General features: G+C 40.8%; 1 protein-coding gene across 1 annotated transcript; it reads right to left on the bottom strand.

Annotated features, from left to right (window-relative positions):
* Positions 1–18,624: 18,624 nt before the first annotated feature.
* Positions 18,625–22,590, bottom strand: LOC104239638 (transcription elongation factor SPT4 homolog 2-like). Its single transcript, XM_009794316.2, has 5 exons — positions 22,357–22,590; positions 21,547–21,638; positions 21,375–21,430; positions 19,402–19,463; positions 18,625–18,986 (listed from the first exon to the last, which is right to left on the bottom strand). The coding sequence occupies exons 1-5, from the start codon at positions 22,447–22,449 to the stop codon at positions 18,936–18,938; spliced, it is 354 nt and encodes a 117-aa protein (XP_009792618.1). The 5' UTR covers positions 22,450–22,590; the 3' UTR covers positions 18,625–18,935.
* Positions 22,591–23,363: the final 773 nt, after the last annotated feature.

The following is a 23,363-nucleotide window of genomic DNA, read 5'->3' as shown; positions in this document are numbered from 1 at the left end:
TAGATGACCCAGGCTCGAGCTTGATTTACCCATTTGAGGCCGGACAAATCCTAACCGAGGTGTTCTCGAACGAGAATACTTCGATTAGGATCTACTAGACCCCAAACTTTTGTTTTAATCCAACAGACTCCACAAATTCTTGTGTTCTAGGGTTCGATTTTTTCAGATTTGGGTTTTCGGGATTTGTGGGTAGATTCGGACCAAACCAAGCTTGGTTTGGTCACGAGGGAGGTCAAGGGATTGTCTAGTGTTAATCTGGGGGGGTTTGGCGTAGGTCGAGGTCCGGCTCGAATCTTCAAATGAAGATTCGAGAAGGAGGGGGGATTCGAGACAAAGGGACAACAGATCTATGTTCAGGGTGGTGAGGCGGTCCTATGGTGTTAAGGTGGTGGTCACCGGCGTCCATGCCGCCGGGTTCATGGTGAGGGAAAAGGGGGGCGGTGCTAGGGTTCCAAGGTTTTGGGTATGTGAAGGAGACGACTAGGACGAAGGAGGTCCTGGGTTTAGGGCGCGGGGTAAAGGGGGAAGGTTTATATACGGGGTGGGTGATTGGATGTTGGCCATTGGATTGCTGATGATCAATGGCTGTGATCTTTCTACTGAAGGGAACGGTGTCATTTGTTCTCATGCTGGGAATGGGTCAAACCGGTTTCATAGGGTTGGGTCAGGTAACGGGTAAGTGATCTGGACCGTAAATCTAATGAGATTAACGGTCCAGATTAAGAATGGTACAAACGACATCGTTTGGATGGTTGCATGGCCAGCTTAACTGGACCGGATAAAAGGGAACGTGGGCTGGTCATTTTGGTTTGGGCTTGTTCAGATTTAATTAAGACTGGCCCAATCCGAAAATCCTTTTCTTCTTTAATCTCCCAATTATATTTGTCCAATAACACTATACAAACATTAATCAACCATTAACACACATATTAACATTTAATAACACTACTTAATGACGAAAAAATAAAAATAAAAGATGCATTTTTTTGTGATTTTCCTTTTAATAACCGAATTATGGTTTGATTAATTTCGAATAGTAGAATAATATCCTAAACTTACACACGACACATTTTTTTGTATTTTTGTTTGGTAAGACTAAAAGACACGGACAAAACCACAAATAGCTAACAAAAAACGACCGGCAAATTCACAAAATTATGCACGAAGAACAATTTGTTGTTTATTTTGATTTCTTTTGGAGTATTTGTCATGTAAACAAAAATCACGTGCTCACAGCTGCCCCTCTTTGTGCGAAAACGCGAAGAGTTTCCGTACAAAGATAAAGTGAGCGGATATGAGTGATTTTTGTCTATTGGAATACTCCGTGTGAAGCACATTTGACAGATTTGACCGAATCTTTGCTTCAAAGATTTCCTACATATCTTGGGCTAAACAGGAATCAGGTCAATGTAATTCGGGAAACTTTGGTAGCTGGGACTACCATGGGATTTCAATGCTTGTCGTTACTGTTGTTGCCGTTGCCGCCGCTGCTTACCGACTACCTTATTACAACCAAAGGAAAATTGAAACTAAGCTAACTACGTATGCCCGTCAACGTCTAGTTACAAGGTTACTATCTATGATTCTTTTGCAACTTGATCTTGGGTCTTAGCTGATTCTGCTTGTAGACTTCGATCCGAATTTTGATGCTTGCAAGTTGTAGGTGCATGTTTATTTCTGCGATACTGAGTGAGACGGGATTGGTAGAACTCGGGACCTTGATCAAATCTTTGAGCGATCCGCCCTTCGTCTCTCCAAATATCTCGGAACATCTTCTTTTTTCTTTTTCTTTCTTTTCTCCATTCTGGGTTGAGACTCATCTCGTGTGTCGCCTGATCCATGCGTCTCGAGGTCAGACCTGCGGGAAAAAACAAACGGAAGAAATTTTCTGCCCCAGTTCTACTAGGAAAATTTCGTGAGTAAGTTGCCAGGAAGTTTATAGAATTGATGAAGGGATTGGAAAATTCTGGTCTACAAAATGCAACTCCGGGATTGGATCCCTAATATTGCCATAATGTAAAAATGCTCAGTTCAGGGTTGGAGCCCTAATGCTGGCTGACAGACAAATGCTCAGTTCAGGGTTGGAGCCCTAATGCTGACTAACTGGAAAAAGTTCAGTTCAGGGTTGTAGCCCTAATGCTGACTAAATGGAAAAAGTTCAGTTCAGGGTTGGAGCCCTAATGCTGACTAACTGACAATGCTCAATTCAGGGTTGGAGCCCTAATGCTGGCTAAATGAAAAAAGTTCAGTTCAGGGTTGGAGCCCTAATGCTGACTAACAGACAAATGCTCAGTTCAGGGTTGGAGCCCTAATGCTGGCCAAATGGAAAAGTTCAGTTTAGGGTTGGAAACCTAATGCTGACCAAATGGAAAAAGTTCAGTTTAGGGTTGGAGCCCTAATGCTGACTAACTGGAAAAAGTTCAGTTCAGGGTTGGAGCCCTAATGCTGACTAAATGGAAAAAGTTCAGTTCAGGGTTGGAGCCCTAATGCTGACTAACAGACAAATGCTCAGTTCAGGGTTGGAGCCCTAATGCTGGCCAAATGGAAAAGTTCAGTTTAGGGTTGGAACCCTAATGCTGACTAACTGGGGATAAGTTCAGTTTAGGGTTGGAGCCCTAATGCTGACTAAATGGAAAAAGTTCAGTTTAGGGTTGGAGCCCTAATGCTGACTAACTGGAAAAAGTTCAGTTCAGGGTTGGAGCCCTAATTCTTACTAAATGAAAAAAGTTCAGTTCAGGGTTGGAGCCCTAGTGCTGACTAAATGGAAAAAGTTCAGTTCAGGGTTGGAGCCTTAATGCTGACTAACAGACAAATGCTCAGTTCAGGGTTGGAGCCCTAATGCTGGCCAAATGGAAAAGTTCAGTTTAGGGTTGGAACCCTAATGCTGACTAAAGGGAAAAGTTCAGCTTAGGGTTGGAGCCCTAATGCTGACTAACTGGGGATAAGTTCAGTTTAGGGTGGGAGCCCTAATGCTGACCAAATGGAAAAAGTTCAATTTAGGGTTGGAACCTTAATGCTGACTAACTGGAAAAAGTTCAGTTCAGGGTTGGAGCCCTAATGCTGACTAAATGGAAAAAAGTTCAGTTCAGGGTTGGAGCCTTAATGCTGACTAAATGGAAAAAGTTCAGTTTAGGGTTGGAGCCCTAATGCTGACTAATAGACAAATGCTCAGTTCAGGGTTGGAGCCCTAATACTGGCCAAATGGAAAAGTTCAGTTTAGGATTGGAACCCTAATGCTGACTAAAGGGAAAAGTTCAGTTTAGGGTTGGAGCCCTAATGCTGACTAAATGGAAAAAGTTCAGTTCAGGGTTGGAGCCCTAATGCTGACTAACAGACAGTGCTCAGTTCAGGGTCGGAGCCCTAATGATGGCTAAATGGAAAGAGTTCAGTTCAGGGTTGGAACCCTAATACTGACTAAAGGGAAAAGTTCAGTTTAGGGTTGGAGCCCTAATGCTGACTAACTGGAAAAAGTTCAGTTTAGGGTTGGAGCCCTAATGCTGACCAAATGGAAAAAGTTCAGTTTAGGGTTGGAGCCCTAATGCTGACTAACAAACAATGCTCAGTTCAGGGTTGGAGCCCTAATGCTGGCAGAAATGAAAAAAGTTCTGAGGATACTAACTGAATCGTTTTTTTTTTTTTGAGTTTTCCTGGTTTTAGTAAAAATGTAAAAGAGAATTTTGTGGAAACTTCCCTTTCGAGCGGATTCCTTATCGCCAAACTGCTTCTTGCACTCATGTGTTTCTTTTCTTCTTTGGGTGACACCTGCTTCTTGCACGGTTGTCTTGGATCATACCTGTTTCAACTTTTCAAACAAAGAACAATCGTTAGCTCGGAAATGGCGGTTGGTTCGGTGACCTTGATTGTTCCAGTTGCTTTGCTGCGTCCTTATTTCTGTTGAGAAATTCTGCCATTGATTGGATTCAAATGGCAAAACTCTTTAGACTGCTCAGGCTTGCGTTTCCAGGTTCTGTGATGATTTGCCTTGTAAGGCTTTGGTTTTTCCATCCGGTTTTGCTCGGGGATTTTCAACGGGGATTTTATTGGGGAGACTCTGTGGGGATTTGTACAGGGGAAGCTCTGTGGGGATTTGTACAAGGCGGACTTGCTGGGGATTTGTTGCAAAGCGGACTTGCCAAGATTTGTTGGGGCAAGCTCGCTGGGGAATTTTTACAAAGGGAGGCTCTGTGGGGATTTGTACAAGGGGAAGCTTTGTGGGGATTTGTACAAGGCGGGCTTGCTGGGGAAATTTCTCTCTTTTTTTTTATATTTTTTTTTTGTGACTTTACTCCAAATGCAGTCAAACATCATGATTCATCAGGTTTGGACAAACGTACCAATGAAACGAGGTATTTTCCTTCGTGAAACAAAAACTCCGTAAAGCCAATCCTGCCACCTATCCTTTCCAGTATATCTGGGACTTGGGGTTAAAAATGAAGGGGATTTAAAGAAAAATAAAATAAAGAAACGGAGAAAACAAATTTTTAGAAGAGAAGTGTCCCTTTCGGGACAAGAAAGACTTATCTGAGGGAAACAATGCTGACTTTAAATGGACATGACATGCTTTCTGGGCTGGATGCCTGACCTTCAATGAACTTGTATTTCCCCCGAACCAAAACGGATCTGCATTTTCAAACCGGCGGGACAGGCCAAAACTTCCTGAGGTGGAGTCATCCTTTCGGCCAACATCGCCCTTTGCGGGTTTTCGCTAGTCGACCTCTCTCATTTCTCTTCATGTCGTCGCTTGATAGCACTCTTTGCGAGTTTTTACTAAACAAGCTCTCTCATTTTAGTTTCTCTACTCTCGTCGCCTCGCGGTGCCCGAGGGTTTTCACCGACGAGACTCTCTCATTTTATTTCTCTCAATTTGGAGTGTACCGGTCTCCATTCGTGACATTTCCTGGCTTTCCCCTACCTTTGGTAATTGATCTGAAGGCTTGTGCTTGGTAAAGAAAGGTAGATGATACTACGACTTTTAAACCGTTTGGCGTGCCCCCGGCTTCAATTTCAGGGTAAATGGATTTTATTGTTGGTGTGACTGAACCTCGAGAGAGGCTGCCTACGTATCCTTTCGGAATCAAGTCAGACGTAGTTCAAGCCTCGATCAATGTTTTGTTTTGTTTGTTTTCTTTTTCTTTTTCTTTTTCTCTTTTTTTTTTTGATTGGTAACCAAAGAAATGTAAACGGCTCGAAGGCTTGTAGAGAGAGTCGATAGTGTTTGGGGTAGTGGGAACAAAACCTCCATCATTTCAAATGTGTCAGGATCGCTGGGGTGTCACTCAGACATAGTATCTTTTGACTGCATCCGCATTCACTGCTGTTTTGGGACCATTTCCTTCAATATCACCTAAGTACAATGCTCCTCTCGGCAATATCTTCCTGATGATGTATGGGCCTTTCCAGTTTGGGGCGAATTTCCCTTTCGCTTCCTGGTGATGTGGCAGAATACGCCTCAGTACCAGTTGACCCACTTCGAAATTCCTGGGTCGGACTTTCTTGTTGTAAGCACGGGCCATTCTTCGTTGGTACAGCTGCCCGTGACAAACCGCAGCCATTCGTTTCTTGTCAATCAAAGTCAACTGCTCCAATCGAGTCTTAACCCACTCGCTGTCTTCGATTTCTGCTTCGACAATGGTTCGAAGCAAGGGAATTTCTACCTCTGCTGGTATCACAGCCTCGGTCCCATAAACCAAAAGATAAGGGGTTGCCCCTACTAACGTGCGTACCGTAGTGCGATATCCCAACAATGCAAACGGTAGCTGTTCATGCCATTATCGGGAACTCTAGATCGTCTTCCTCAAAATCTTCTTGATGTTCTTGTTTGCTGCTTCTACAGCGCCATTGGCCTTGGGCCGATAAGGGGTAGAATTTCTATGCGTTATTTTGAATTGTTCGCATACATCTCCCATCAAGTGACTATTCAGGTTTGCTACGTTATTTGTGATGATAGTTGCAGGAATACCGAAACGACAGATAAGATTTGAATGTACAAAATCCACTACCGCTTTTTTAGTGACCGACTTGAGAGAGACAGCCTCTACCCATTTTGTGAAGTAGTCGATGGCAACCAGTATAAATCTATGTCCATTTGAGGCCTTCGGCTCGATCGGACCAATGACGTCCATGCCCCAGGCAACAAATGGCCAAGGCGCAGACATGGGATGCAATTCCGTGGGAGGTGCATGAATCAAATCACCGTGCACCTGACACTGATGACACTTCCGAATGAAGATAAAGCAGTCCTTTTCCATGGTTATCCAGTAATAACCTGCTCGAAGGATTTTCTTTGCTAAAACATACCCGTTCATGTGAGGTCCGCACACTCCTGCGTGTACTTCGTGCATGATCCTTCTTGCCTCCTCGGTGTCAACACATCTTAGTAGATTGAGGTCGGGGGTCCTCTTATACAACAACTCACCGCTCAAAAAGAAATCACTTGCATGCCGCCTAATAGTTCTCTTTTGATCTCCAGTAGCATGCTCGGGGTATTCTTGTGTCTTCAAGAACCTCTTGATATCGTGGTACCATGGCTGTATGCACGATCCTGCCTCGATTATGTTACAGTAACCGTGTCTCTCCCTGATTTGGATTTCCAAGGGATCGACATGGGCGTTTCCTGGGTAGGGTAGCATCGAAGCTAAGGTGGCAAGTGCATCCGCTAGTTCATTGTGACACCGCGGGATATACCTGAACTCTATTGATTTAAAACGCTTGTCGAGGTCCTCCACATGCTGTCGGTAAGGAATAAGCTTGACATCCCGAGTTTCCCATTCACCTTGGGCTTGCTAGATAATCAGGTCGGAATCTCCCATAATCAGTAAGTCTTCGACATCCTGATCGATCGCCATATGCATGCCCATGATGCAGGCTTCATACTCAGCTGTGTTGTTTGTGCAAAAGAAACGTAGTCTAGCTGTGGCGGGATAATGTTGACCAGAGGGAGAGATCAAAATCGCCCCGATTCCTACACCCTTGGCGTTTACGGCTCCGTCAAAGAACATCTTTCAAACATGAGCGTTCTCCGAGACCACTTCTACGGTGTTTATTTCTTCATCTGGGAAATAGGTACTCAATGGCTGGTATTCCTCATCGACTGGAATTTCGGCCAAATGATCTGCTAGCGCCTGGGCTTTCATTGCCGTGCGGGTGACATAGATTATGTCAAATTCAGTAAGCAAGATTTGCCACTTGGCCAGTCTTCCAGTAGGCATTTTCTGAAATATATACTTCAAAGGATCCGGCTTGCTTACGAGGAAAGTAGTGTGAGCTTGGAGATAATGCCTCAGCTTTTGAGCAACCCATGTCAGAGCGCAACATGTTCTTTCCAGCAGAGTGTACTTGGCCTTGTAGCCAGTGAATTTCTTGCTCAAGTAGTAGATTGCTTGTTCTTTCTTTCCGGTTATGTCATGTTGCCCGAGGACGCAACCGAAAGAATTTTCCAAGACTGTCAGATACAAGAACAGTGGTCTTTCTAGCTCTGGTGGGACCAAAACTGGGGGATTTGAAAGATATTCTTTGACTTTGTCAAAAGCTTCTTGACACTCAGCCGTCCATTTGATCGCCGCATCTTTCCTCAATAGCTTAAATATGGGCTCACACGTGCTAGTTAGCTGGGCAATGAATCGACTGATATAGTTCAACCTGCCCAACAAACTCATCACGTCTTTCTTCGTTCTTTGGGGAAGATCCCTGATAGATTTTATCTTTGTTGGATCTAATTCGATACCTCTCCTGCTTACTATGAAGCCCAAAAGCTTGCCCGATGGGACTCCGAAAGCACATTTGGCTGGGTTCAGCTTCAAGTCGTACTTCCTCAGTCTCTCGAAGAACTTCCTCAAGTCTTGGATGTGATTATCCTGCGTCCTGGATTTGATTATCACATCGTCCACGTACACCTCTATTTCTTGATGCATCATGTCATGAAAAATGGCAGTCATGGCTCTCATGTAAGTTGCCCCAGCATTCTTCAGACCAAATGGCATAACCCGATAACAGTAAGTGCCCCAAGGCGTGGTGAAGGCAGTCTTCTCGGTGTCTTCTTCATCCATCAATACCTGATGATACCCATCATAACAATCTACGAAAGATTGGATCTCATGTTTGGCGCAATTATCAACAAGGATGTGGATGTTGGGCAATGGAAAATTATCTTTGGGACTCGCTCTATTCAGGTCTCGATAGTCCACACATACCCGAGTTTTCCCATCTTTTTTCGGCACTGGAACCACATTTGCCAACCATGTTGTATACTGGACTACCCGAATCACTCCCGTTTTCAGCTGCTTGGTGATCTCCTCTTTAATCTTGTCACTGACCTCAGTTTTGAACTTTCGTTGCTTTTGTTGAACTGGAGGACAATTAGGATGAATTGGCAATTTATGAACCACTAGATCAATACCTACTCCTGGCATGTCATCGTATGACCAAGCAAACACGTCTTTAAATTCAAAAAGAAGTTGAATTATCGCATCTCGCGTTTTCTTGTCCGTGTGAATGCTTATTTTGGTCTCCCGGATTTCTTCAGGAGTTCCTAAATTAACCGGTTCGGTGTCATTCAGATTTGGCTTAGGTTTATTCTCAAAATGTTCCAACTCTCGGTTTATTTCCCTAAAAGCCTCTTCTTCATCATATTCTGGTTTTGGGTTCATTATTTCACAATTAAATAGCTCGTTATGATCTGGGCGTGAAGTCCGCAAGCATGTCATATTTAAAGCCGCATTATTATAACTGAAAGAAAAGATAAAGGAAAAATAACAAAAATCAGAACAAAGGAGGAAAAAATGAGAAACAATGATGATTTTTATTTTTTTTTATTTTTCTTGGAATTTGGAAGACAACAATGTTTACAACTCAGGAATTCAAAACAACAATTGAAGGGAAGAAAATATCCAAGTTATATCCTGGAGATAACTCGTGATGTAGGAAAGGTGGTAGGACAGGTCTACCCGGACTTCTGCCTAGTCGGGAATGGCGTGGCCTCCTAGTTTCGAAGTTTGGCGTTTGGCCCCATATATATCATCTCGGCGGTGCTGGTGCCTTCTCCTGGTTGAACCATGTGAGCCTCATAGAGCATTTCTCTCATTGCCCCACATATCTCCTCGATTTCCTCAGCCGTGAAAACCTCATCGTCTTCTTCTTCAGTGTATCTTGGTCTGACGAAGGTTTCATATAAATCCGGCAGTGGCCGAGGCAGTTTCCAACCCCCATTCTTCCTCTTCTTTGCCCATTCTTCATCTTCTGGAGTGGGTTGAAAACCTATCCCAAAAAGTTTCTTGGCGGAAGGCAAGGTGATGGGTTCCGTTATTCCTTGCAATGTTCGTCCGAGCCCTTTCCCTGGCTTGAATCCGTGCTGGATCATCTCTTTAGCCACCATAACCGAGGCGTTAGACAAGAAAGGTTAGGGGCAAGGTCTTCCCTCTTCATGCTGCTCTGCTAACACAACTTCAAAAGCCTGATAGACCGTGTGCTCGCTCCCTTCCCTTGGTTCAAGATATGGGATGGATGGGTCCCGATATATAGACTGTTCGTCTTCTCCATGGACCACAATTTCCCGGTCTTCATGCTCAAACTTCACCATTTGATGAAGAGTGGAAGGTACAGCCCCTGCCGCATGAATCCAAGGTCTGCCGAGGAGAAAATTGTAGGACGTATCCATGTCAAGCACTTGGAAAGTTACTTCAAACTCTACTGGCCCTATGGTCAAAGCCAAGTCTATTTCCCCAAGGGTGTCTCTCTTGATGCCGTCAAAAGCCCTTACGCAGACATTATTGGGGCGGATTCTTCCGGTCCCAATTTCCATTCTCTGTAGCGTGGAGAGCGGACAAATGTCAACACCTGAACCCCCATCCAACATTACCCGCTTGACGTAGTAGTCTTCGCATTTAACTGTTAGATGCAAGGCTTTGTTGTGTGTCGCTCCCTCTGGGGGTAAATCATTCTTACTGAAGGAGACCTGATTAACGGCGAAGAACCTTTCCGTCATCCGTTCCAGTTGTTCGACTGAGGTTTCAACTGGTACGTATGCCTCGTTCAGGGTCTTGAGCAAGATCTTTTGGTGCTCGGCCGACCTCATCAGTAGTGATAGCATGGACACTTGCTCGGGGCATTTGCGTAGTTGATCTACCACTTCGTAGTCTGGCATTTTCATTTGTTGGAAGAAAACTTCCGCTTCTTCAACGCTTACAGGCTTCTTTGGTGGGAAGCGTCTCCGTGTGGCGTTGTTTAGCTCTTGAGTGTTCGAATACTTTCCAATGAAAGTATTTTCCGGAAGTTCTCCCGTGACTTCTTTACCTTTGTACGTAACCAACGTTCTTTGATAGTTCCACGGTACTGTGGACGGGTTGGTCATCGGCTTCTGTGGCACGCGTCCGATAACCACTGGCTCATTCAGCCGAGGTGGTTGAATTGTCCCCCGGACCACATAGGCCCCCTTTGGTACGTACATAGGTTTTGCTCTTTTGACCTCGAAGCTCTGCGGCTTCTCTGCTCGACCTCGTGGGATGTAAAGAACTCCATTCTTTACAGGCACCGCCTTCTTCTCCGCCTTCTTTTCGGGCTCGCACTTTACAGTACTGGACTTTTCCCCTTTTTCTGGTTTCTGGGCTGTTTCAGGCTTTTTCCCTGCGTCGACAATGGCGATTATAGCTTTCAAAGCAGGGTCAAATTCTTTGTCTTCGCAAATTATTCCGATCAGCGGCCCATTATTGTGAGCAGGTAATGGATTGTTAGTCACATTTGGGACCTCCTCGTCCCTTAGCACTATTTTCCCTTGCTCTATTAAATTCTCGACTACCCTTCTCAAAGCCCAGCAGTCATTTGTATCGTGTCCTTCTGCTCCTGAATGATAGGCGCATCTAACACCGGCTTTGTAAGAAGGTGATGTCGGATTGTGCCTTGTTTGAGGGACCGGCTGCAGGAAACCCAACTGGACTAGCTTCGGGAACAAAGTAGAGTATGGCTCACCGATGGGCGTGAAGGTCCGCCTTCTAGGTGGTTCCTGAGGGCGGAAATTATTTTGAGGAGGATGTGGGTTATAGTGGTTGCGGTATGGAGGCTGATTTCTGGAAGGTGGAGCTTGGCCTCGATTGGCTTGCTGCAGCGGGTGGACATATGGCTGGGCGTTCATGACCATGTAGGGTTGAGGAGCATATGCCACATTTTGGTGGGGGTAGTAGTGTTGTGGGGTCCTTTCTGGAAAACGGGGCCTGGGATTACGATATTCCATTGCTTCTGATGCTGTCATGGCCGTTTCCTCCTTTTTCTTTCCTCTTGCCATTCCTCCGGACCCGCTTTGGACGGCTTGGGAGGTTGCCCTTATAGCTGTCTGACTCAAAATTCTACCCGTTTTCAGACCGTTCTCCACCATCTCTCCAATCTTAATTGCTTCTACGAAAGGCTTTCCCATGGCTGACATCATGTTTTGGAAATAGTCGGACTCTTGAGCCTGGAGAAAAGTTGTGACCATTTCTATCTCGTCCATGGAAGGCTTCACCCTTGACGCCTGCTCGCGCCACTTAATAGCATATTCTCTGAAGCTTTCTGAAGGTTTCTTCTTCAAGTTTGACAGAGAATTTCGGTCTGGTGCAATGTTGATGTTATACTGGAATTGTCTCACAAAATCTCTAGCGAGATCATCCCATATATGCCATCGGGATATGTCCTGGTCCATGTACCATTCCGAGGCTATTCCACCAGACCTTCCCCGAAATATGCCATTAGCAATTCCTCTTTTCCGCCGGCTCCCCGCAATTGGTTGCAATATTTCTTGAGATGAGCAATGGGGTCACTGTGCCCATCGTACTTCTCAAACTTTGGGGTCTTGAAACCCACTGGTAGGTGCACGTGAGGGAACATGCATAGATCGATATATGAGACGCTCTTTTGTCCGCTCAAACCTTGCATGTTCTTCAAACTCTGCTCAAGGCTTCTCATCCTTTTGGCCATCTCATCTTGTTCAGCGATTTTGGGGTTCTGATCTTGGCCAGGTGCAAACTCGCACTGAGGCTGTGGAGGATGAGCGCTGGTGGCGAACCGAGTTGGCTCCATTGTGAAAGATGGTGCTTGGAATGTAAACGAGGATGAGTCAAAGTTTGGTTTGTATGTAGCAGGTTGTGCCGCAATCGGGCAGGGTGGTGTAGTAAAGATGTTTGTGTTTGCATCTGTTGTTGATATCCGGGAATGAGAATCAGAGGGCGATCCAGCAGAGAAGGCCAAAATGGCTGGGTATCCAAACGGGGTAGCAGGATAGCTTATGGGGACATTAGAAGTCCCGTTTGTCCTGGAGAATAACTCAGGGAATCCAGGGACGACACTTGGTGGCTCTTTTCCGTTATTCCAGTCGTCCAGCACTTCCAACATGCGGAGCCGCAGGATTCTATTTTCCTCCGCAGTTGCGGACTCGGGCGTGAGGACGGCAGAGATCGAACTCTCCTCGGAAACAGGAACTGTTGGTAAAGGAATCTCCGCAGACATTTCTATGCTTCCTTTTGACCTTGTGAAATAAGTGTGAGCACCGCCTCCTGACTTAATAACAGGTAATTGAACACTCCCTTTTGACCTCGTGAAGTATGAGTGCGAGGCCAGACTTTAACCAAACCAGCCGCCTTTCCAAAAACCTGGAAGAACTCAACGATAAACGAACGGTTAATTCGAAACAAATAACAGATAGGCAATCTCACGTTGGGGCATGATGCACCTATACAGTTAAGTGGATTCCTACATGTTTGCGACGAAAGCATGCGTCATTCCAGCTTCCTTTTTAGGATCCCCTTTTTTCTCTTTTTTTAATTATTTTTTATTATGTTTTTATTTTTCTTTCTTTCTCCTTTTGTTACTGTTTTCAATTTTTGTGGTTAAAATGCGACCGGATCCGATGAGGATTGCCTACGTATCACGATGCCACGTGAATCAGATCATTACGTAGTTCAAAAACAAATGAGTGTAAGAAGAAAAACACACCTTTTATTACTGAAACTATCTATTACAACCAACACATTTTTTGAAAAAAAAAAGAAGAGCAAACTTGAAAAATAAACATAGACTCAAATAGACTAAAACACCCTGATGCGAAATGATAGACAGAAGATGTTAAGATACAGACTCGACCTATGAATACATTATGGTTTTGAAAATTGGTGCCCGCGGGGCATCGTTCGGCCTCGCCGCGGTCCTAGGTGTGAGATCCCTTTCAAGTTGCTCCAACTCATGCATGGTCTGCTTGACATAACTCATCACTGCCGAGAGAATGGTAACGCTGGGCATGTTCTCACAACGTAGACATCGTCTGATGATGGCGTGGGCAATGGTCCTGATCCTATCTCTGGTTTGTTTCTTTTCTATGAGCAGGCGTTTTATCTGATCACTGCACGTTTTTAAAACCTGAGAATCTTGTATATGCCAATTATTCAGTTGTCGCACTTATGTCTTCATTTGGGCCAACAGGTCGTAACAGTATCTGCTCTCAAATTGGAAATCCTCGGCCCGTTTAGCTGCTTTAACCTCAAGTGTAGTCATCTCTCTCTTCATTTTAGCAACAGTTTTCTCGTGGTCACGTTTCAGTTGGTTCAAGTATCGACGATGCTTATCTGTCCTTGTACCCCACTGTGCTTTGAGCTCTGCCATGACATTTTTAGACTCTTCTAAACCATCTCGCCATTCCCTGACTTCTCTTTTCAAACCTTTTATCAACTGCTTGTCAGATCGACTTCTGGGTTGTTCATCAAGGGCCAATCTCAATTCCTGGATTTGGGCCTTAAGTTCTTCATTCTCTTGGATCAATCTATTCTTTTCGCTTCGATCCGCAGCGATTTGTATGCTGTTATTGAATTTCAGACTGTCAATTTGTAGCTTTAAATCACCGATCTCTGCCCGATACCCCTTTTCTTTTGCTAACCAGTTCCATTGCTCTTGGGACGACTCAACGAAATCTTTGAGATGAGGTCTCTTAACTGGTCTCTCGCAGGATATGTCACCTCTAAACCAAGCGTGATACCCCGGGGCAACTTCCCCTTTTGCCGTATCCATCACACAAGTGTTTGCTGTCAGATGTTGGCACTCACTCCAGATTTGGCGAACTTCTTCTTCGGGGAAACGACCGTCCGGACTAATTTCAATCACTTGGGTACTCAGATCTTCATCTTTCGGCACCACTTGATACCTCCCAAGTTGCCTCAAAACCCGATACGGTGCATAGGGTTGGATGCTTTTAAGTCCCATTAACAGAAAGTGGGGCCTGGTTGCCGGCATGTATATGATCTCCTCAACGGGCAACCATCCGAGGGTCCACTGGATTTGGTTGGCAGTGAGAGTTCGAAAAAATGAGGTCCACGCTGTGACTCCCTCGGGTAGACTGAACCCTTTGATTCTTGTGTAGAATTCTCCAATATAAGTTTTTTCGGGCGAACCGTAACCCAAAAGCGGGGAGCGGTGGCATAAATGATAGGTCATCCGCATTTGCAACAGTAGGTTACATCCTTCGAAAAAGTCGGCCCTGGCTTGGCAAGCAGTGAGAGCCCGGAAAATGGCAGCCATAATCATAGGTGCCAGAGTACTTTTATCTTGGGTGAGCAAAGTACTGACGACCCCAGTTACTTTTAGATCGATGTTTCCGTCTTTCCTTGGGAACACTATAAGACCCAAAAAGGCTGTCATAAAAGCTAACAGCCTGTGTTCGTCCCACTTTTGTCGGTTGCCTCTACTACATAGTTTGAAATCCGGCTTATTGAACCCGCTCTCGTGGCCGTATCTAGCATACATGAGGTGGAGACTGCAGGAAACCTTTGGCAAGATCTGGATGGTGAAATGTTCGGGGTATTTTTAAGAAATCCAGAAACCGGTGTACCGTGACGGCTCTAGGTGCAATCAAGTATTTGAACCTCAACGGAGCTTCATCACCTCCGATGTATCCCGCTATTTCTTCCAATGTCGGGGTGAGCTCAAAGTCTGAGAAATGAAATACATTGTGTGCCGAATCCCAACAAGTGGCCAATGATCTGATAATATCACCCCGAGGCTGAACGTTTAGTAAATCCGGGAGATCTTTCAGATATTTCCTTACTTTGTCTTGCCCCTCCTTGCCTAAGTCGTTCCACCATAATCGCAACTCAAAAGGGATCTTGGTCATTATTGAAAAGGGTTCGTTTTGTATCGTGCTCATCCTGCACATTTATTAGGGTGATTATGCTAATGAAAAGACTTTTATTAGACTCAAAATAAAACTATCTAGATTTTTTCAAGATTTATTTTATTTTATTTTTTATTTTTTTTATTTTTTTTTTCAAAACGACGAACTCGATTTTCAAATGCGGCCTTTTAGCACTTCGAGAATGAAGATTTTAAAGCTGCGAGGATCAACCGAAAAAATGATGACCGAAGATGGTCGTTTATGCAATGTCAGCCTTCCAGCGTCCCGCTTGGGAACATTCGGCTGTTTTTACAAAAAAAAAACGGCATCACCCGACTCATAAATTAAAATTCTGTCATTTTGGCTATTTCTGAAAAAGGGGAGGTTGGACCCGATGAGGGTTGCCTACGTATCTCGCATCCGGTGAGAATCAAACCGGCGTAGTTCGGTCGGATCAGAAATAGGGGAAATAAATAAGATCTTTTAAAGAAAAAGAGGAATAACTATTTTTCTGGAATTTTATATATTTTTATTTTATTTTTTTTATTTTTTTTGAAAAGAGACTAAGGAAATATTTATACATTTTAAATTTCTTTTTCATTTTTTTTTTTTTGAAATTTTGAAAATCTTTTAAAGAGATACTACAATTTTTTTTTTTTGGTTTCTATTTTTTTTATTTGTATATATTTTGGATTTTGAAAGTGATTAAAAGGAATAAATCAAACTAAAAGACAAACTTTGTTTTCATTTTTCTTTTTCTTTTTTTTTTTAAGAAAATTCCGGCGAGGTTTTGACACTTTTAATATAAACTCAGTTTTTTCCCAATACAGTGTGTACAATAAAATAATATATAAATATAAAATAATATGAATTATTGTGTAATACTGATGTCAATATATAAATATAAAATAATATGACTACGTTAGTATTTAAATATTTTCTCAAACGTAAACCATCTTTTACCCAAAATATTAACTAACATCATCTTTTATCCTAAAAAATGAATTGAATGGTGAAAAGAATAAGACTTAAGCGGAAAATAATTCTGCCAAAATCCTATAAAAGCATCAAAAACAAAAGTAACAACAAACTAAACCAAGAAAAAACTGTCAAATGTTACAATAATATTCTATAAAATAAAAAAAAACTAAGGGACCCACATGCTAAGGCGTAAGTCGTTTGGTAGGAACAAAATAAATAATAAGTTACCTCGATATACCTTGTTGTGCTAGTTTTATAAGATCCAAAAACTTCTAAGATACATAATCGGCAACCTAAAACTTGGAGAAAGAAAACACAAAGGTGAGACAATACCAAGTTAAGAACATAAAAGAAGATGGTAAACAAAAGCAAAAGCATTAATAAGCAATAAAAGAGTTTGAATCACATTCAACGATTAAGATTTAATGAAAATATCAAACTTGCCATATGACAAACTAAAAAGAACATAAAAGAGAATTCAAAGCAAGACTCTTTTCAAGTTAAAGCAGCAATCAATACTGAAAGACAAACAAGGTAAAAGACACAAAAATCACTCTTAAAACAATAATAAAATCTTTAACCGAGAGAGAATAAACTCTGGTGTCATTGAAAATTGGTAACGTTTATAACCCCTTTAATAGGGATATTCCTGCTTATTCTTTTAACTTTTTTTCCCTATGAACCCAATAATTCGATGTTACTCTTAATTTTGCCAAATACAATGAGTATTCTACTTTTGCATCATATATAACTTATGTTTACCTATTTTTAGTAGCTTTAAAGTAGTGCTAATCTACGGAAAAATGTAGTACAAATACGAATACTTAATTTCTATGTTTTGTATGATAAAAAAAATTATAGTTTACTACAACTTTAATATTAATGTGCTTGAAATAAGGAAACCTATATAAAACAAAATCTAATTGCTTTTAGAATCCTAAATATAAAGATTCTCTACATAATTCAACTACAGAAAATTTTAATAATCAGAATTATAGTTGATTTCAATGTCCAGATATTAGGAAAATAATTAAATGATCATTCTTACATATTAGGAAAATATTTAAATTACTATTTTATCCAATGTGAACTTTATTTTTAAAAGTAAAAAAGGCGAACGACATTTCGCTAAGGGTCTTTCGTACTTTTAATATAGTATAGATTTGATATTTTTAATATATCTGATATATTGATTTTCAAAATAGAGGGGTAATCATTATAATTCTATGATTTTTTTGTTAAAATTGGGAATTTAAGTGTCTGATTTTCAAATTGAGAAAAGTACTATCCCCAATTAAGTGATATATAATATGAATGTTCAGCGAATGAATTAACAAGCAATACTAAGAATGAATAATAATATTGGACCTCATAGTCCAAAATGGGCGACCAACACAAATTGACATAATAGTAAATGACCACTTTATGATATTATTGCATCTTCTGTTGAACCGAAGGTCTTCCATAAACAATCTCTTCACCCTTCTGGGGTAGGGTAAGGTCTGCATACACCCTAACTCCACAGACCCCACTAATAAAATTTTATTGGATTGTATTATTGTTGTTGTTATAGTAAATGATCACTTTCGCCGCAAGATGCAAAGAGCACACATAATAAATGATATTAAAATAAAAGAAAATTGTTTGTATGATTTACTTATGTCATACATCAATCTCTAAATGCACCAATCTTAACTCTGAACCCACGATGAGTGTCTATGTCAATATTGCCCTAAATGACCTAAAATCACATGAAAAAAATTAGTATTGACACACAAGCCTCTTGAAATTTATGCAAATTTAGCGAAAATACGACAACTTTTTTTTTTTTTTTTTTTTACATAAACGATGTCAATTGATTGAAATTTTTAGTTGTGTTGGTTGGTATATACTCCAATTTTGCTGGAAATCTTTTTAGTATTATTAGAGAACTAAAGGGCAACCCGGTGCATTAAAGCTACCGCTATGTGCGGGGTCCGGGGAAGAGCCGGACCACAAAGGTCTATTGTACGCAGCCTTACCCTGCATTTCTGCTCCACGATTTGAACCCGTGACCTCCTGGTTACATGACAGCAACTTTACCAGTCACGCCAAGGCTCCTCGCTATTTAGTGTTACAGAAGTTAATTTTTAAAATACCATAATATAAAAAGGCTTATATATAACAACACAGAAAATAAATGATTCATATAGCAAATTCTAACTTGCTCGAAATTGGGACGTAGTCATTCTTTGATAAATGTTAAGGAATATTTAGCGTACTTTTTAGCAATCTCTCTAAATATTGATTATTGATTATCATTTAGTTATTAATTGGTCGTCACCCTATATTAGAACACCTTTGCCTGCAACCTGCCCTTCCATTTCGTATATGGTTACTTATTTTTTCATTTAAGATACATCTTTCTTCCAAAATAAAATTAAAAAACAACAAAAATGAGCAAAGAAGAACAAACTTTGGTGTGTGGGCCGGGGGGGGGGGGGCATAGAACTAAACCAAAAATTCAAGGAGTATAGTGTTCACAGTTAGCTGGGAAAAACATTTCCTTAAAACACATTACCTTGAAAATTAGGTCACATAAACACAACAGTAATACATCAGAGTTCACCAGATGAGCATGCAAACGCAGACAACTGAGAGACACAGACATATATAAGTATATGTTCAGTTTCCAGATTGGGGTTAATGATAATTCCAATACTAAGTTATCTTAATTACATAATATTTGTCCCGACTTTCATGAGATACCCGAAATTTACTTTGATGTTGCAAAATGTGAGTACTTCCCATATCAAAACCCAAAATGTGTTGATGTTATCACTGCTGATTTGTCCATTCAGATGCGTTTTGGAGGATTATATGGGATACGTTCATCTTGACATAGATTCTGCAGAAAAAATATAAGTAAATAGCTACGCAAAGCAAATAAACAACTTAATATGGAGCAATATGCGACCTTAAATGAAAATCACATCCATAAAACCAACTTGATTATAATTTGGCAAATACTCATTAGCCTACTGTATAAGGAATAGCTCTGCCAAGTTGACTCAAATATGCTTTGACACAGAGATTGGAAAAGATAACAGAACTCAGTTAGTTTTGTCAACTGCCTACAACCACAAGGTATCCAGACACTGCTTCTGTAGCTATCACATGCTTAGACAATGTAAAACCCAAACAGGAAAAGAGAAACTAAGATTTGAGTGGTCTAAGTAACCCAACACAGAGCGATAATCCTCACCAACTTAAAAGTGAAAGACAAAAGGATATTGGAGTAGCAAAGATCTGGCATCACTTACCTGCAAATCTTCCGGAAGTGCCTCAGACACAGCAAGCGTGTAACAACCAGGGACAGATCGTGCTGCAAATGTTTTAAAAAAAGAAAAAGAAAGAAAGAAAGAGAATTCAGGTCAACAATATACCCCGTTATGCAATAGGAAGCAAACAAAATTTTGGCTAAAGATGAAAGGACATTTACCAGCATACGATATTCAGACAGAAAACATTAGCAACCAGCCACTTAACAACAATAACAACAACCCAGTAAAATCCCACAAGTGGGGTCTGGGGAGGGTATTGTGTACGCAAACCTCACCCCTACCCCGGGGAGAAGGGGGGGGGGGGTTAGTGCAACCAGTCACTAGCATAAAAAGCAAATAACACAATTATCAAAATGTGCGTTGTAATCTTTCTCTATTTTCTTTCCCTTTCTGGAGACTTCCATTGAATGGACTAGAAAAGAGAAATAGTTACAAAGCATCGACGCTAAGATTTTTACTATAGCACTTTCGCCTACCCATGCAATTTGCAATCTAATGCTTCATTTTTATTTTGTTTTTTTGTAAAAGCTTGATTTCATTAGTTTTATAGAATTAGGCTAAAATAAAGGGAAAAACTTGACTTCTGCACCTCTGTAAGGTGGTCCAGAACCTTCACTTTTTTTATTTTTTATGCTTTCTAATGGCTGGGAACAATGGAATATTTAAGACATCAAAAAGGATACGCAAAATAAGTTTTCAGCCTCTCATTCTCCAAATAGTAACCTTATTCCTTCATCTACACAGCGCGTGTCCATTCGTCATTGCTGGGAGCCAAGGACATGTGAAACATCTACCCAGTACAGGTTAATACCTTAGTCCTTCAACTAAATGGGACATCCTACTTGTGAAAGCATACCGTGGAAGATACCATTGCTCTACAGAAGCTAATAAAGGTGAAACAACTTGGCTAAACTTTGCAGTATCGTCTGGTATTGACTACCTTATGAGGAGAGCTCATTAGCTTGAGAAATCCTTTCATTATTTGTGGTAAGGACACAAATCTTTTGATTTATTTCAGAAAATCAGACCTTTCCTAATACTCCCTCCTATTTTTGAGTGTTTCCTCTACCTAGAACCCTATATATCTAGCAGGTATTCACCGTCTCCGACTAAAACTTTCTAGCTGTTTTCCAAGCAAATATGATAGGAATTTGAGCATAATATCATCAATATTTTCATTTTGAAGGTCTTAAGTGCTCTACTGATTCAAGCCGTAAAATTGCATTGAAGATCTTTGTAGTCTAATTAAGACTGCTTCTTTCTTAAGGCCGAGTGTATTGAAAAGCTACCATCCATGGTTCCCAAATGTTATATTATGTTAACAGCCTCACTAATGTTTCTCATAGTGATGCACCACAGAGTAGTCAGGATCAGACAACTATTAGCCATACTAGGAAGATGTGTCCTTTTTTTTGGGGGGGGGGGATGGGGGGAGATATACTAGGAAATATGTCGCTAAACAATGAACTCTAAATCAATTGGAAAGAAACAAAGGAACATTATGGTGGTATTAGGCCCCAATGTACTCACTTATGGGCCAAATAGAAAAAGGTTATGAGCAAGAAGACATCTGAATAAGCACTTCCCTGATCCAATATTTTTTTCTGACAAACACAAAATGCGACAAACTGAGATGAACCTAGTGATCTAAGTAAAAATAGACTAGCAGAGTAACAGGCCATCACAGTTAGCATCATGAAATAGCAGTAAACAATTATAATTTGTAGGCATGAGAACCTCTCTTTTTCCACCTAGGATAACAACTTCTGCTCATGTCATATTTTGTGAAGAAGGGAAAAAGTATATCACTACTAAATACTATGAAGCACTCTTGCTTATACCAAAAAACAATTATAAAGCACTTACATACACAATATCAAGCATGCAAAATATACTAAATAAGCGAACAAATCTCATCAAAGTTATAAGAATGTAAGAGTGGTTGTAGATACCAATTCTAAGCCACCGGGCTGCCCAGCTCCTAGTTGGATCCATGACGGAGATCAAACTGTTAAATTGTAGCTCCAAAGTTAATAACTAAAAAACTAACTAGGCCCATAAACATAACAAAGAAAAAAGAAAAGGATAAATTTTCATAAATAAGAAACCAAAAATTCACCATACCCAGTAAAATTAGAAGTAGTACAGTCCCCTACACGTTCATAATCTTCATCCATCTTGAAAAAGGGACAGTTCTCACATCCTGATTCCCTAAACTGCAATTTACCAAATAATCACCCATCAAAAAACATAAACGCCACTCTAAAGTTTTCTTTTTCATTTTTTTTATGACGGTGGTGCTCAGGCCATCTTGCACGCACCTCGACTATTCTACTAGTTACCTATTATCTCTCACCAGCACAGGTACCGGGTCACTCTGCCCCCAAGACTTAGGTAGATGGGAAGAAATCACCTAATGTTTTTTGCCGATTTGAACCCGAGACCTCATAATTCTCCTCACTTCATTGACGGTCAGGCCACACCCTTGGTTGCACCTCAATAAAAGTATATCCACCAAAAAAACTAATTTATTCATTTTTTTTTTCCTTAAAAGGTAAAATACTCCAACTTTATGAGGGAAAATCATAGCCTATTCCAAACCCAGATACAAAAACATAAGAAACATCTTTTTTTGTTTCACACCCGGTGCCCACTACCTGCATTGGAGCCCGACTAATCCAGATTCTCATCGAGTAATGTCCCTTAAATGTAAGGTGGTCCTTCCAGGAATTTTTCATTCTCAGAGCTCGAACCCTAGACATCTAATTAAGGGTGAAATAATCTATCCATCCCACAACAATATTGGTGGTAAAATAATCTAACTATAATTATACATCAAATGATTCGCATAGTTGATACATAGTTAATTGATGAATAAAAAGTTGAAAGATTAAAAGCAAATTGATGGGTATTGAAGAAATAGAAAAAGGGAACCTGGTCGTAGGTTTTGACAAGGCGGCAACGGAGACAAGCCCTCAGCTCATGCCCAAAACTGGTCGGAATTTGTGCTGCTTGTTGGCTTCCCATTCTTCCTCGTACTTTTTCGCTACCACTGTGTTTGCTTCGCTTGCTTTCGTGTTGCTAATAAACGGCTAATCAATTTGTGTGTTGAGGGACTACAAATAGATTTTTGGAGTTCGATGTTCTTCCCCCAGAGTTTACTAGAATTATATTGACCCCCACCAAGATAAAGTATATATTGATGTTTAAGTCCTAGTTTGGGGTCAATTTGGTTTGTCTTTAAAATTAAAATAGGGTGTATTCGTAATTAAATAAGATTAAAGAGAAAATGACCAAAGTTATTATTGAACTTTGCAAAATAATTCAAATTCACTTTTCGTTAATAGTTACGTTAGGTCAGATATGATATAAATTTGCTCTTAAATATATGCAAAATAATCTACATTCGAGACCTCCAACAATCTGGTTTCTTCCGCTAACCTAAAATTAGTCACCCTTAAGCCTCAAATCAACCTAAATAAAACTCATATTTACCCGTAAAACGGTACAATTGAATTTGTAACGTAGTTTATAGACACATAAATTCATTTGATCCAAAATATAAAATAACTAAGAATAGAAATGAATTGATTAAAATAACTTGAAGAAAATACAAACCTGGCTGTGGGCTGAGCTTCTCCGGTTGCAATAATAAGAGCAATATCAAGAACAAAAAGAGAGAAAGTAATTTTATAGAATAAGCGCAAATTTTGGCTTTAGTGTACATATGATTTTCATGACCTACAATGAATATAAATTCTCCTATTTATAGCTCTATTCATGGAGATAAGATCCCCAAATCAAGCTCTTCTTTTAATATGAATAAAACCTCTTTTAGATGGCTGCATAACGGTTGAATATTAATACAGAGATTGTTTATAATGGTTGTTCATTGAATACTGTTTTTTGTCAACTGGCAATGTCTTCCTTTCAAAACTTCG

This window comes from Nicotiana sylvestris, chromosome 4, assembly GCF_000393655.2.
Source record: "Nicotiana sylvestris chromosome 4, ASM39365v2, whole genome shotgun sequence".
Lineage (NCBI taxonomy): Eukaryota > Viridiplantae > Streptophyta > Magnoliopsida > Solanales > Solanaceae > Nicotiana > Nicotiana sylvestris.
This window is presented reverse-complemented; position numbering and strand designations above follow the sequence as displayed.

Bases quoted from the DNA above. Each gene is read 5' to 3' on its own strand.
- LOC104239638 (XM_009794316.2), bottom strand. From the start codon at position 22,449: ATGGGAAGCCAACAAGCAGCACAAATTCCGACCAGTTTTGGGCATGAG. The intron at 19,464-21,374 runs GTATCTACAACC...AAACATTTGCAG, and splicing joins AGCCCGGTGGCTTAGAATTG to CACGATCTGTCCCTGGTTGT. The intron at 18,987-19,401 runs GTAAGTGATGCC...TTTTTTCTGCAG, and splicing joins CACTTCCGGAAGATTTGCAG to AATCTATGTCAAGATGAACG.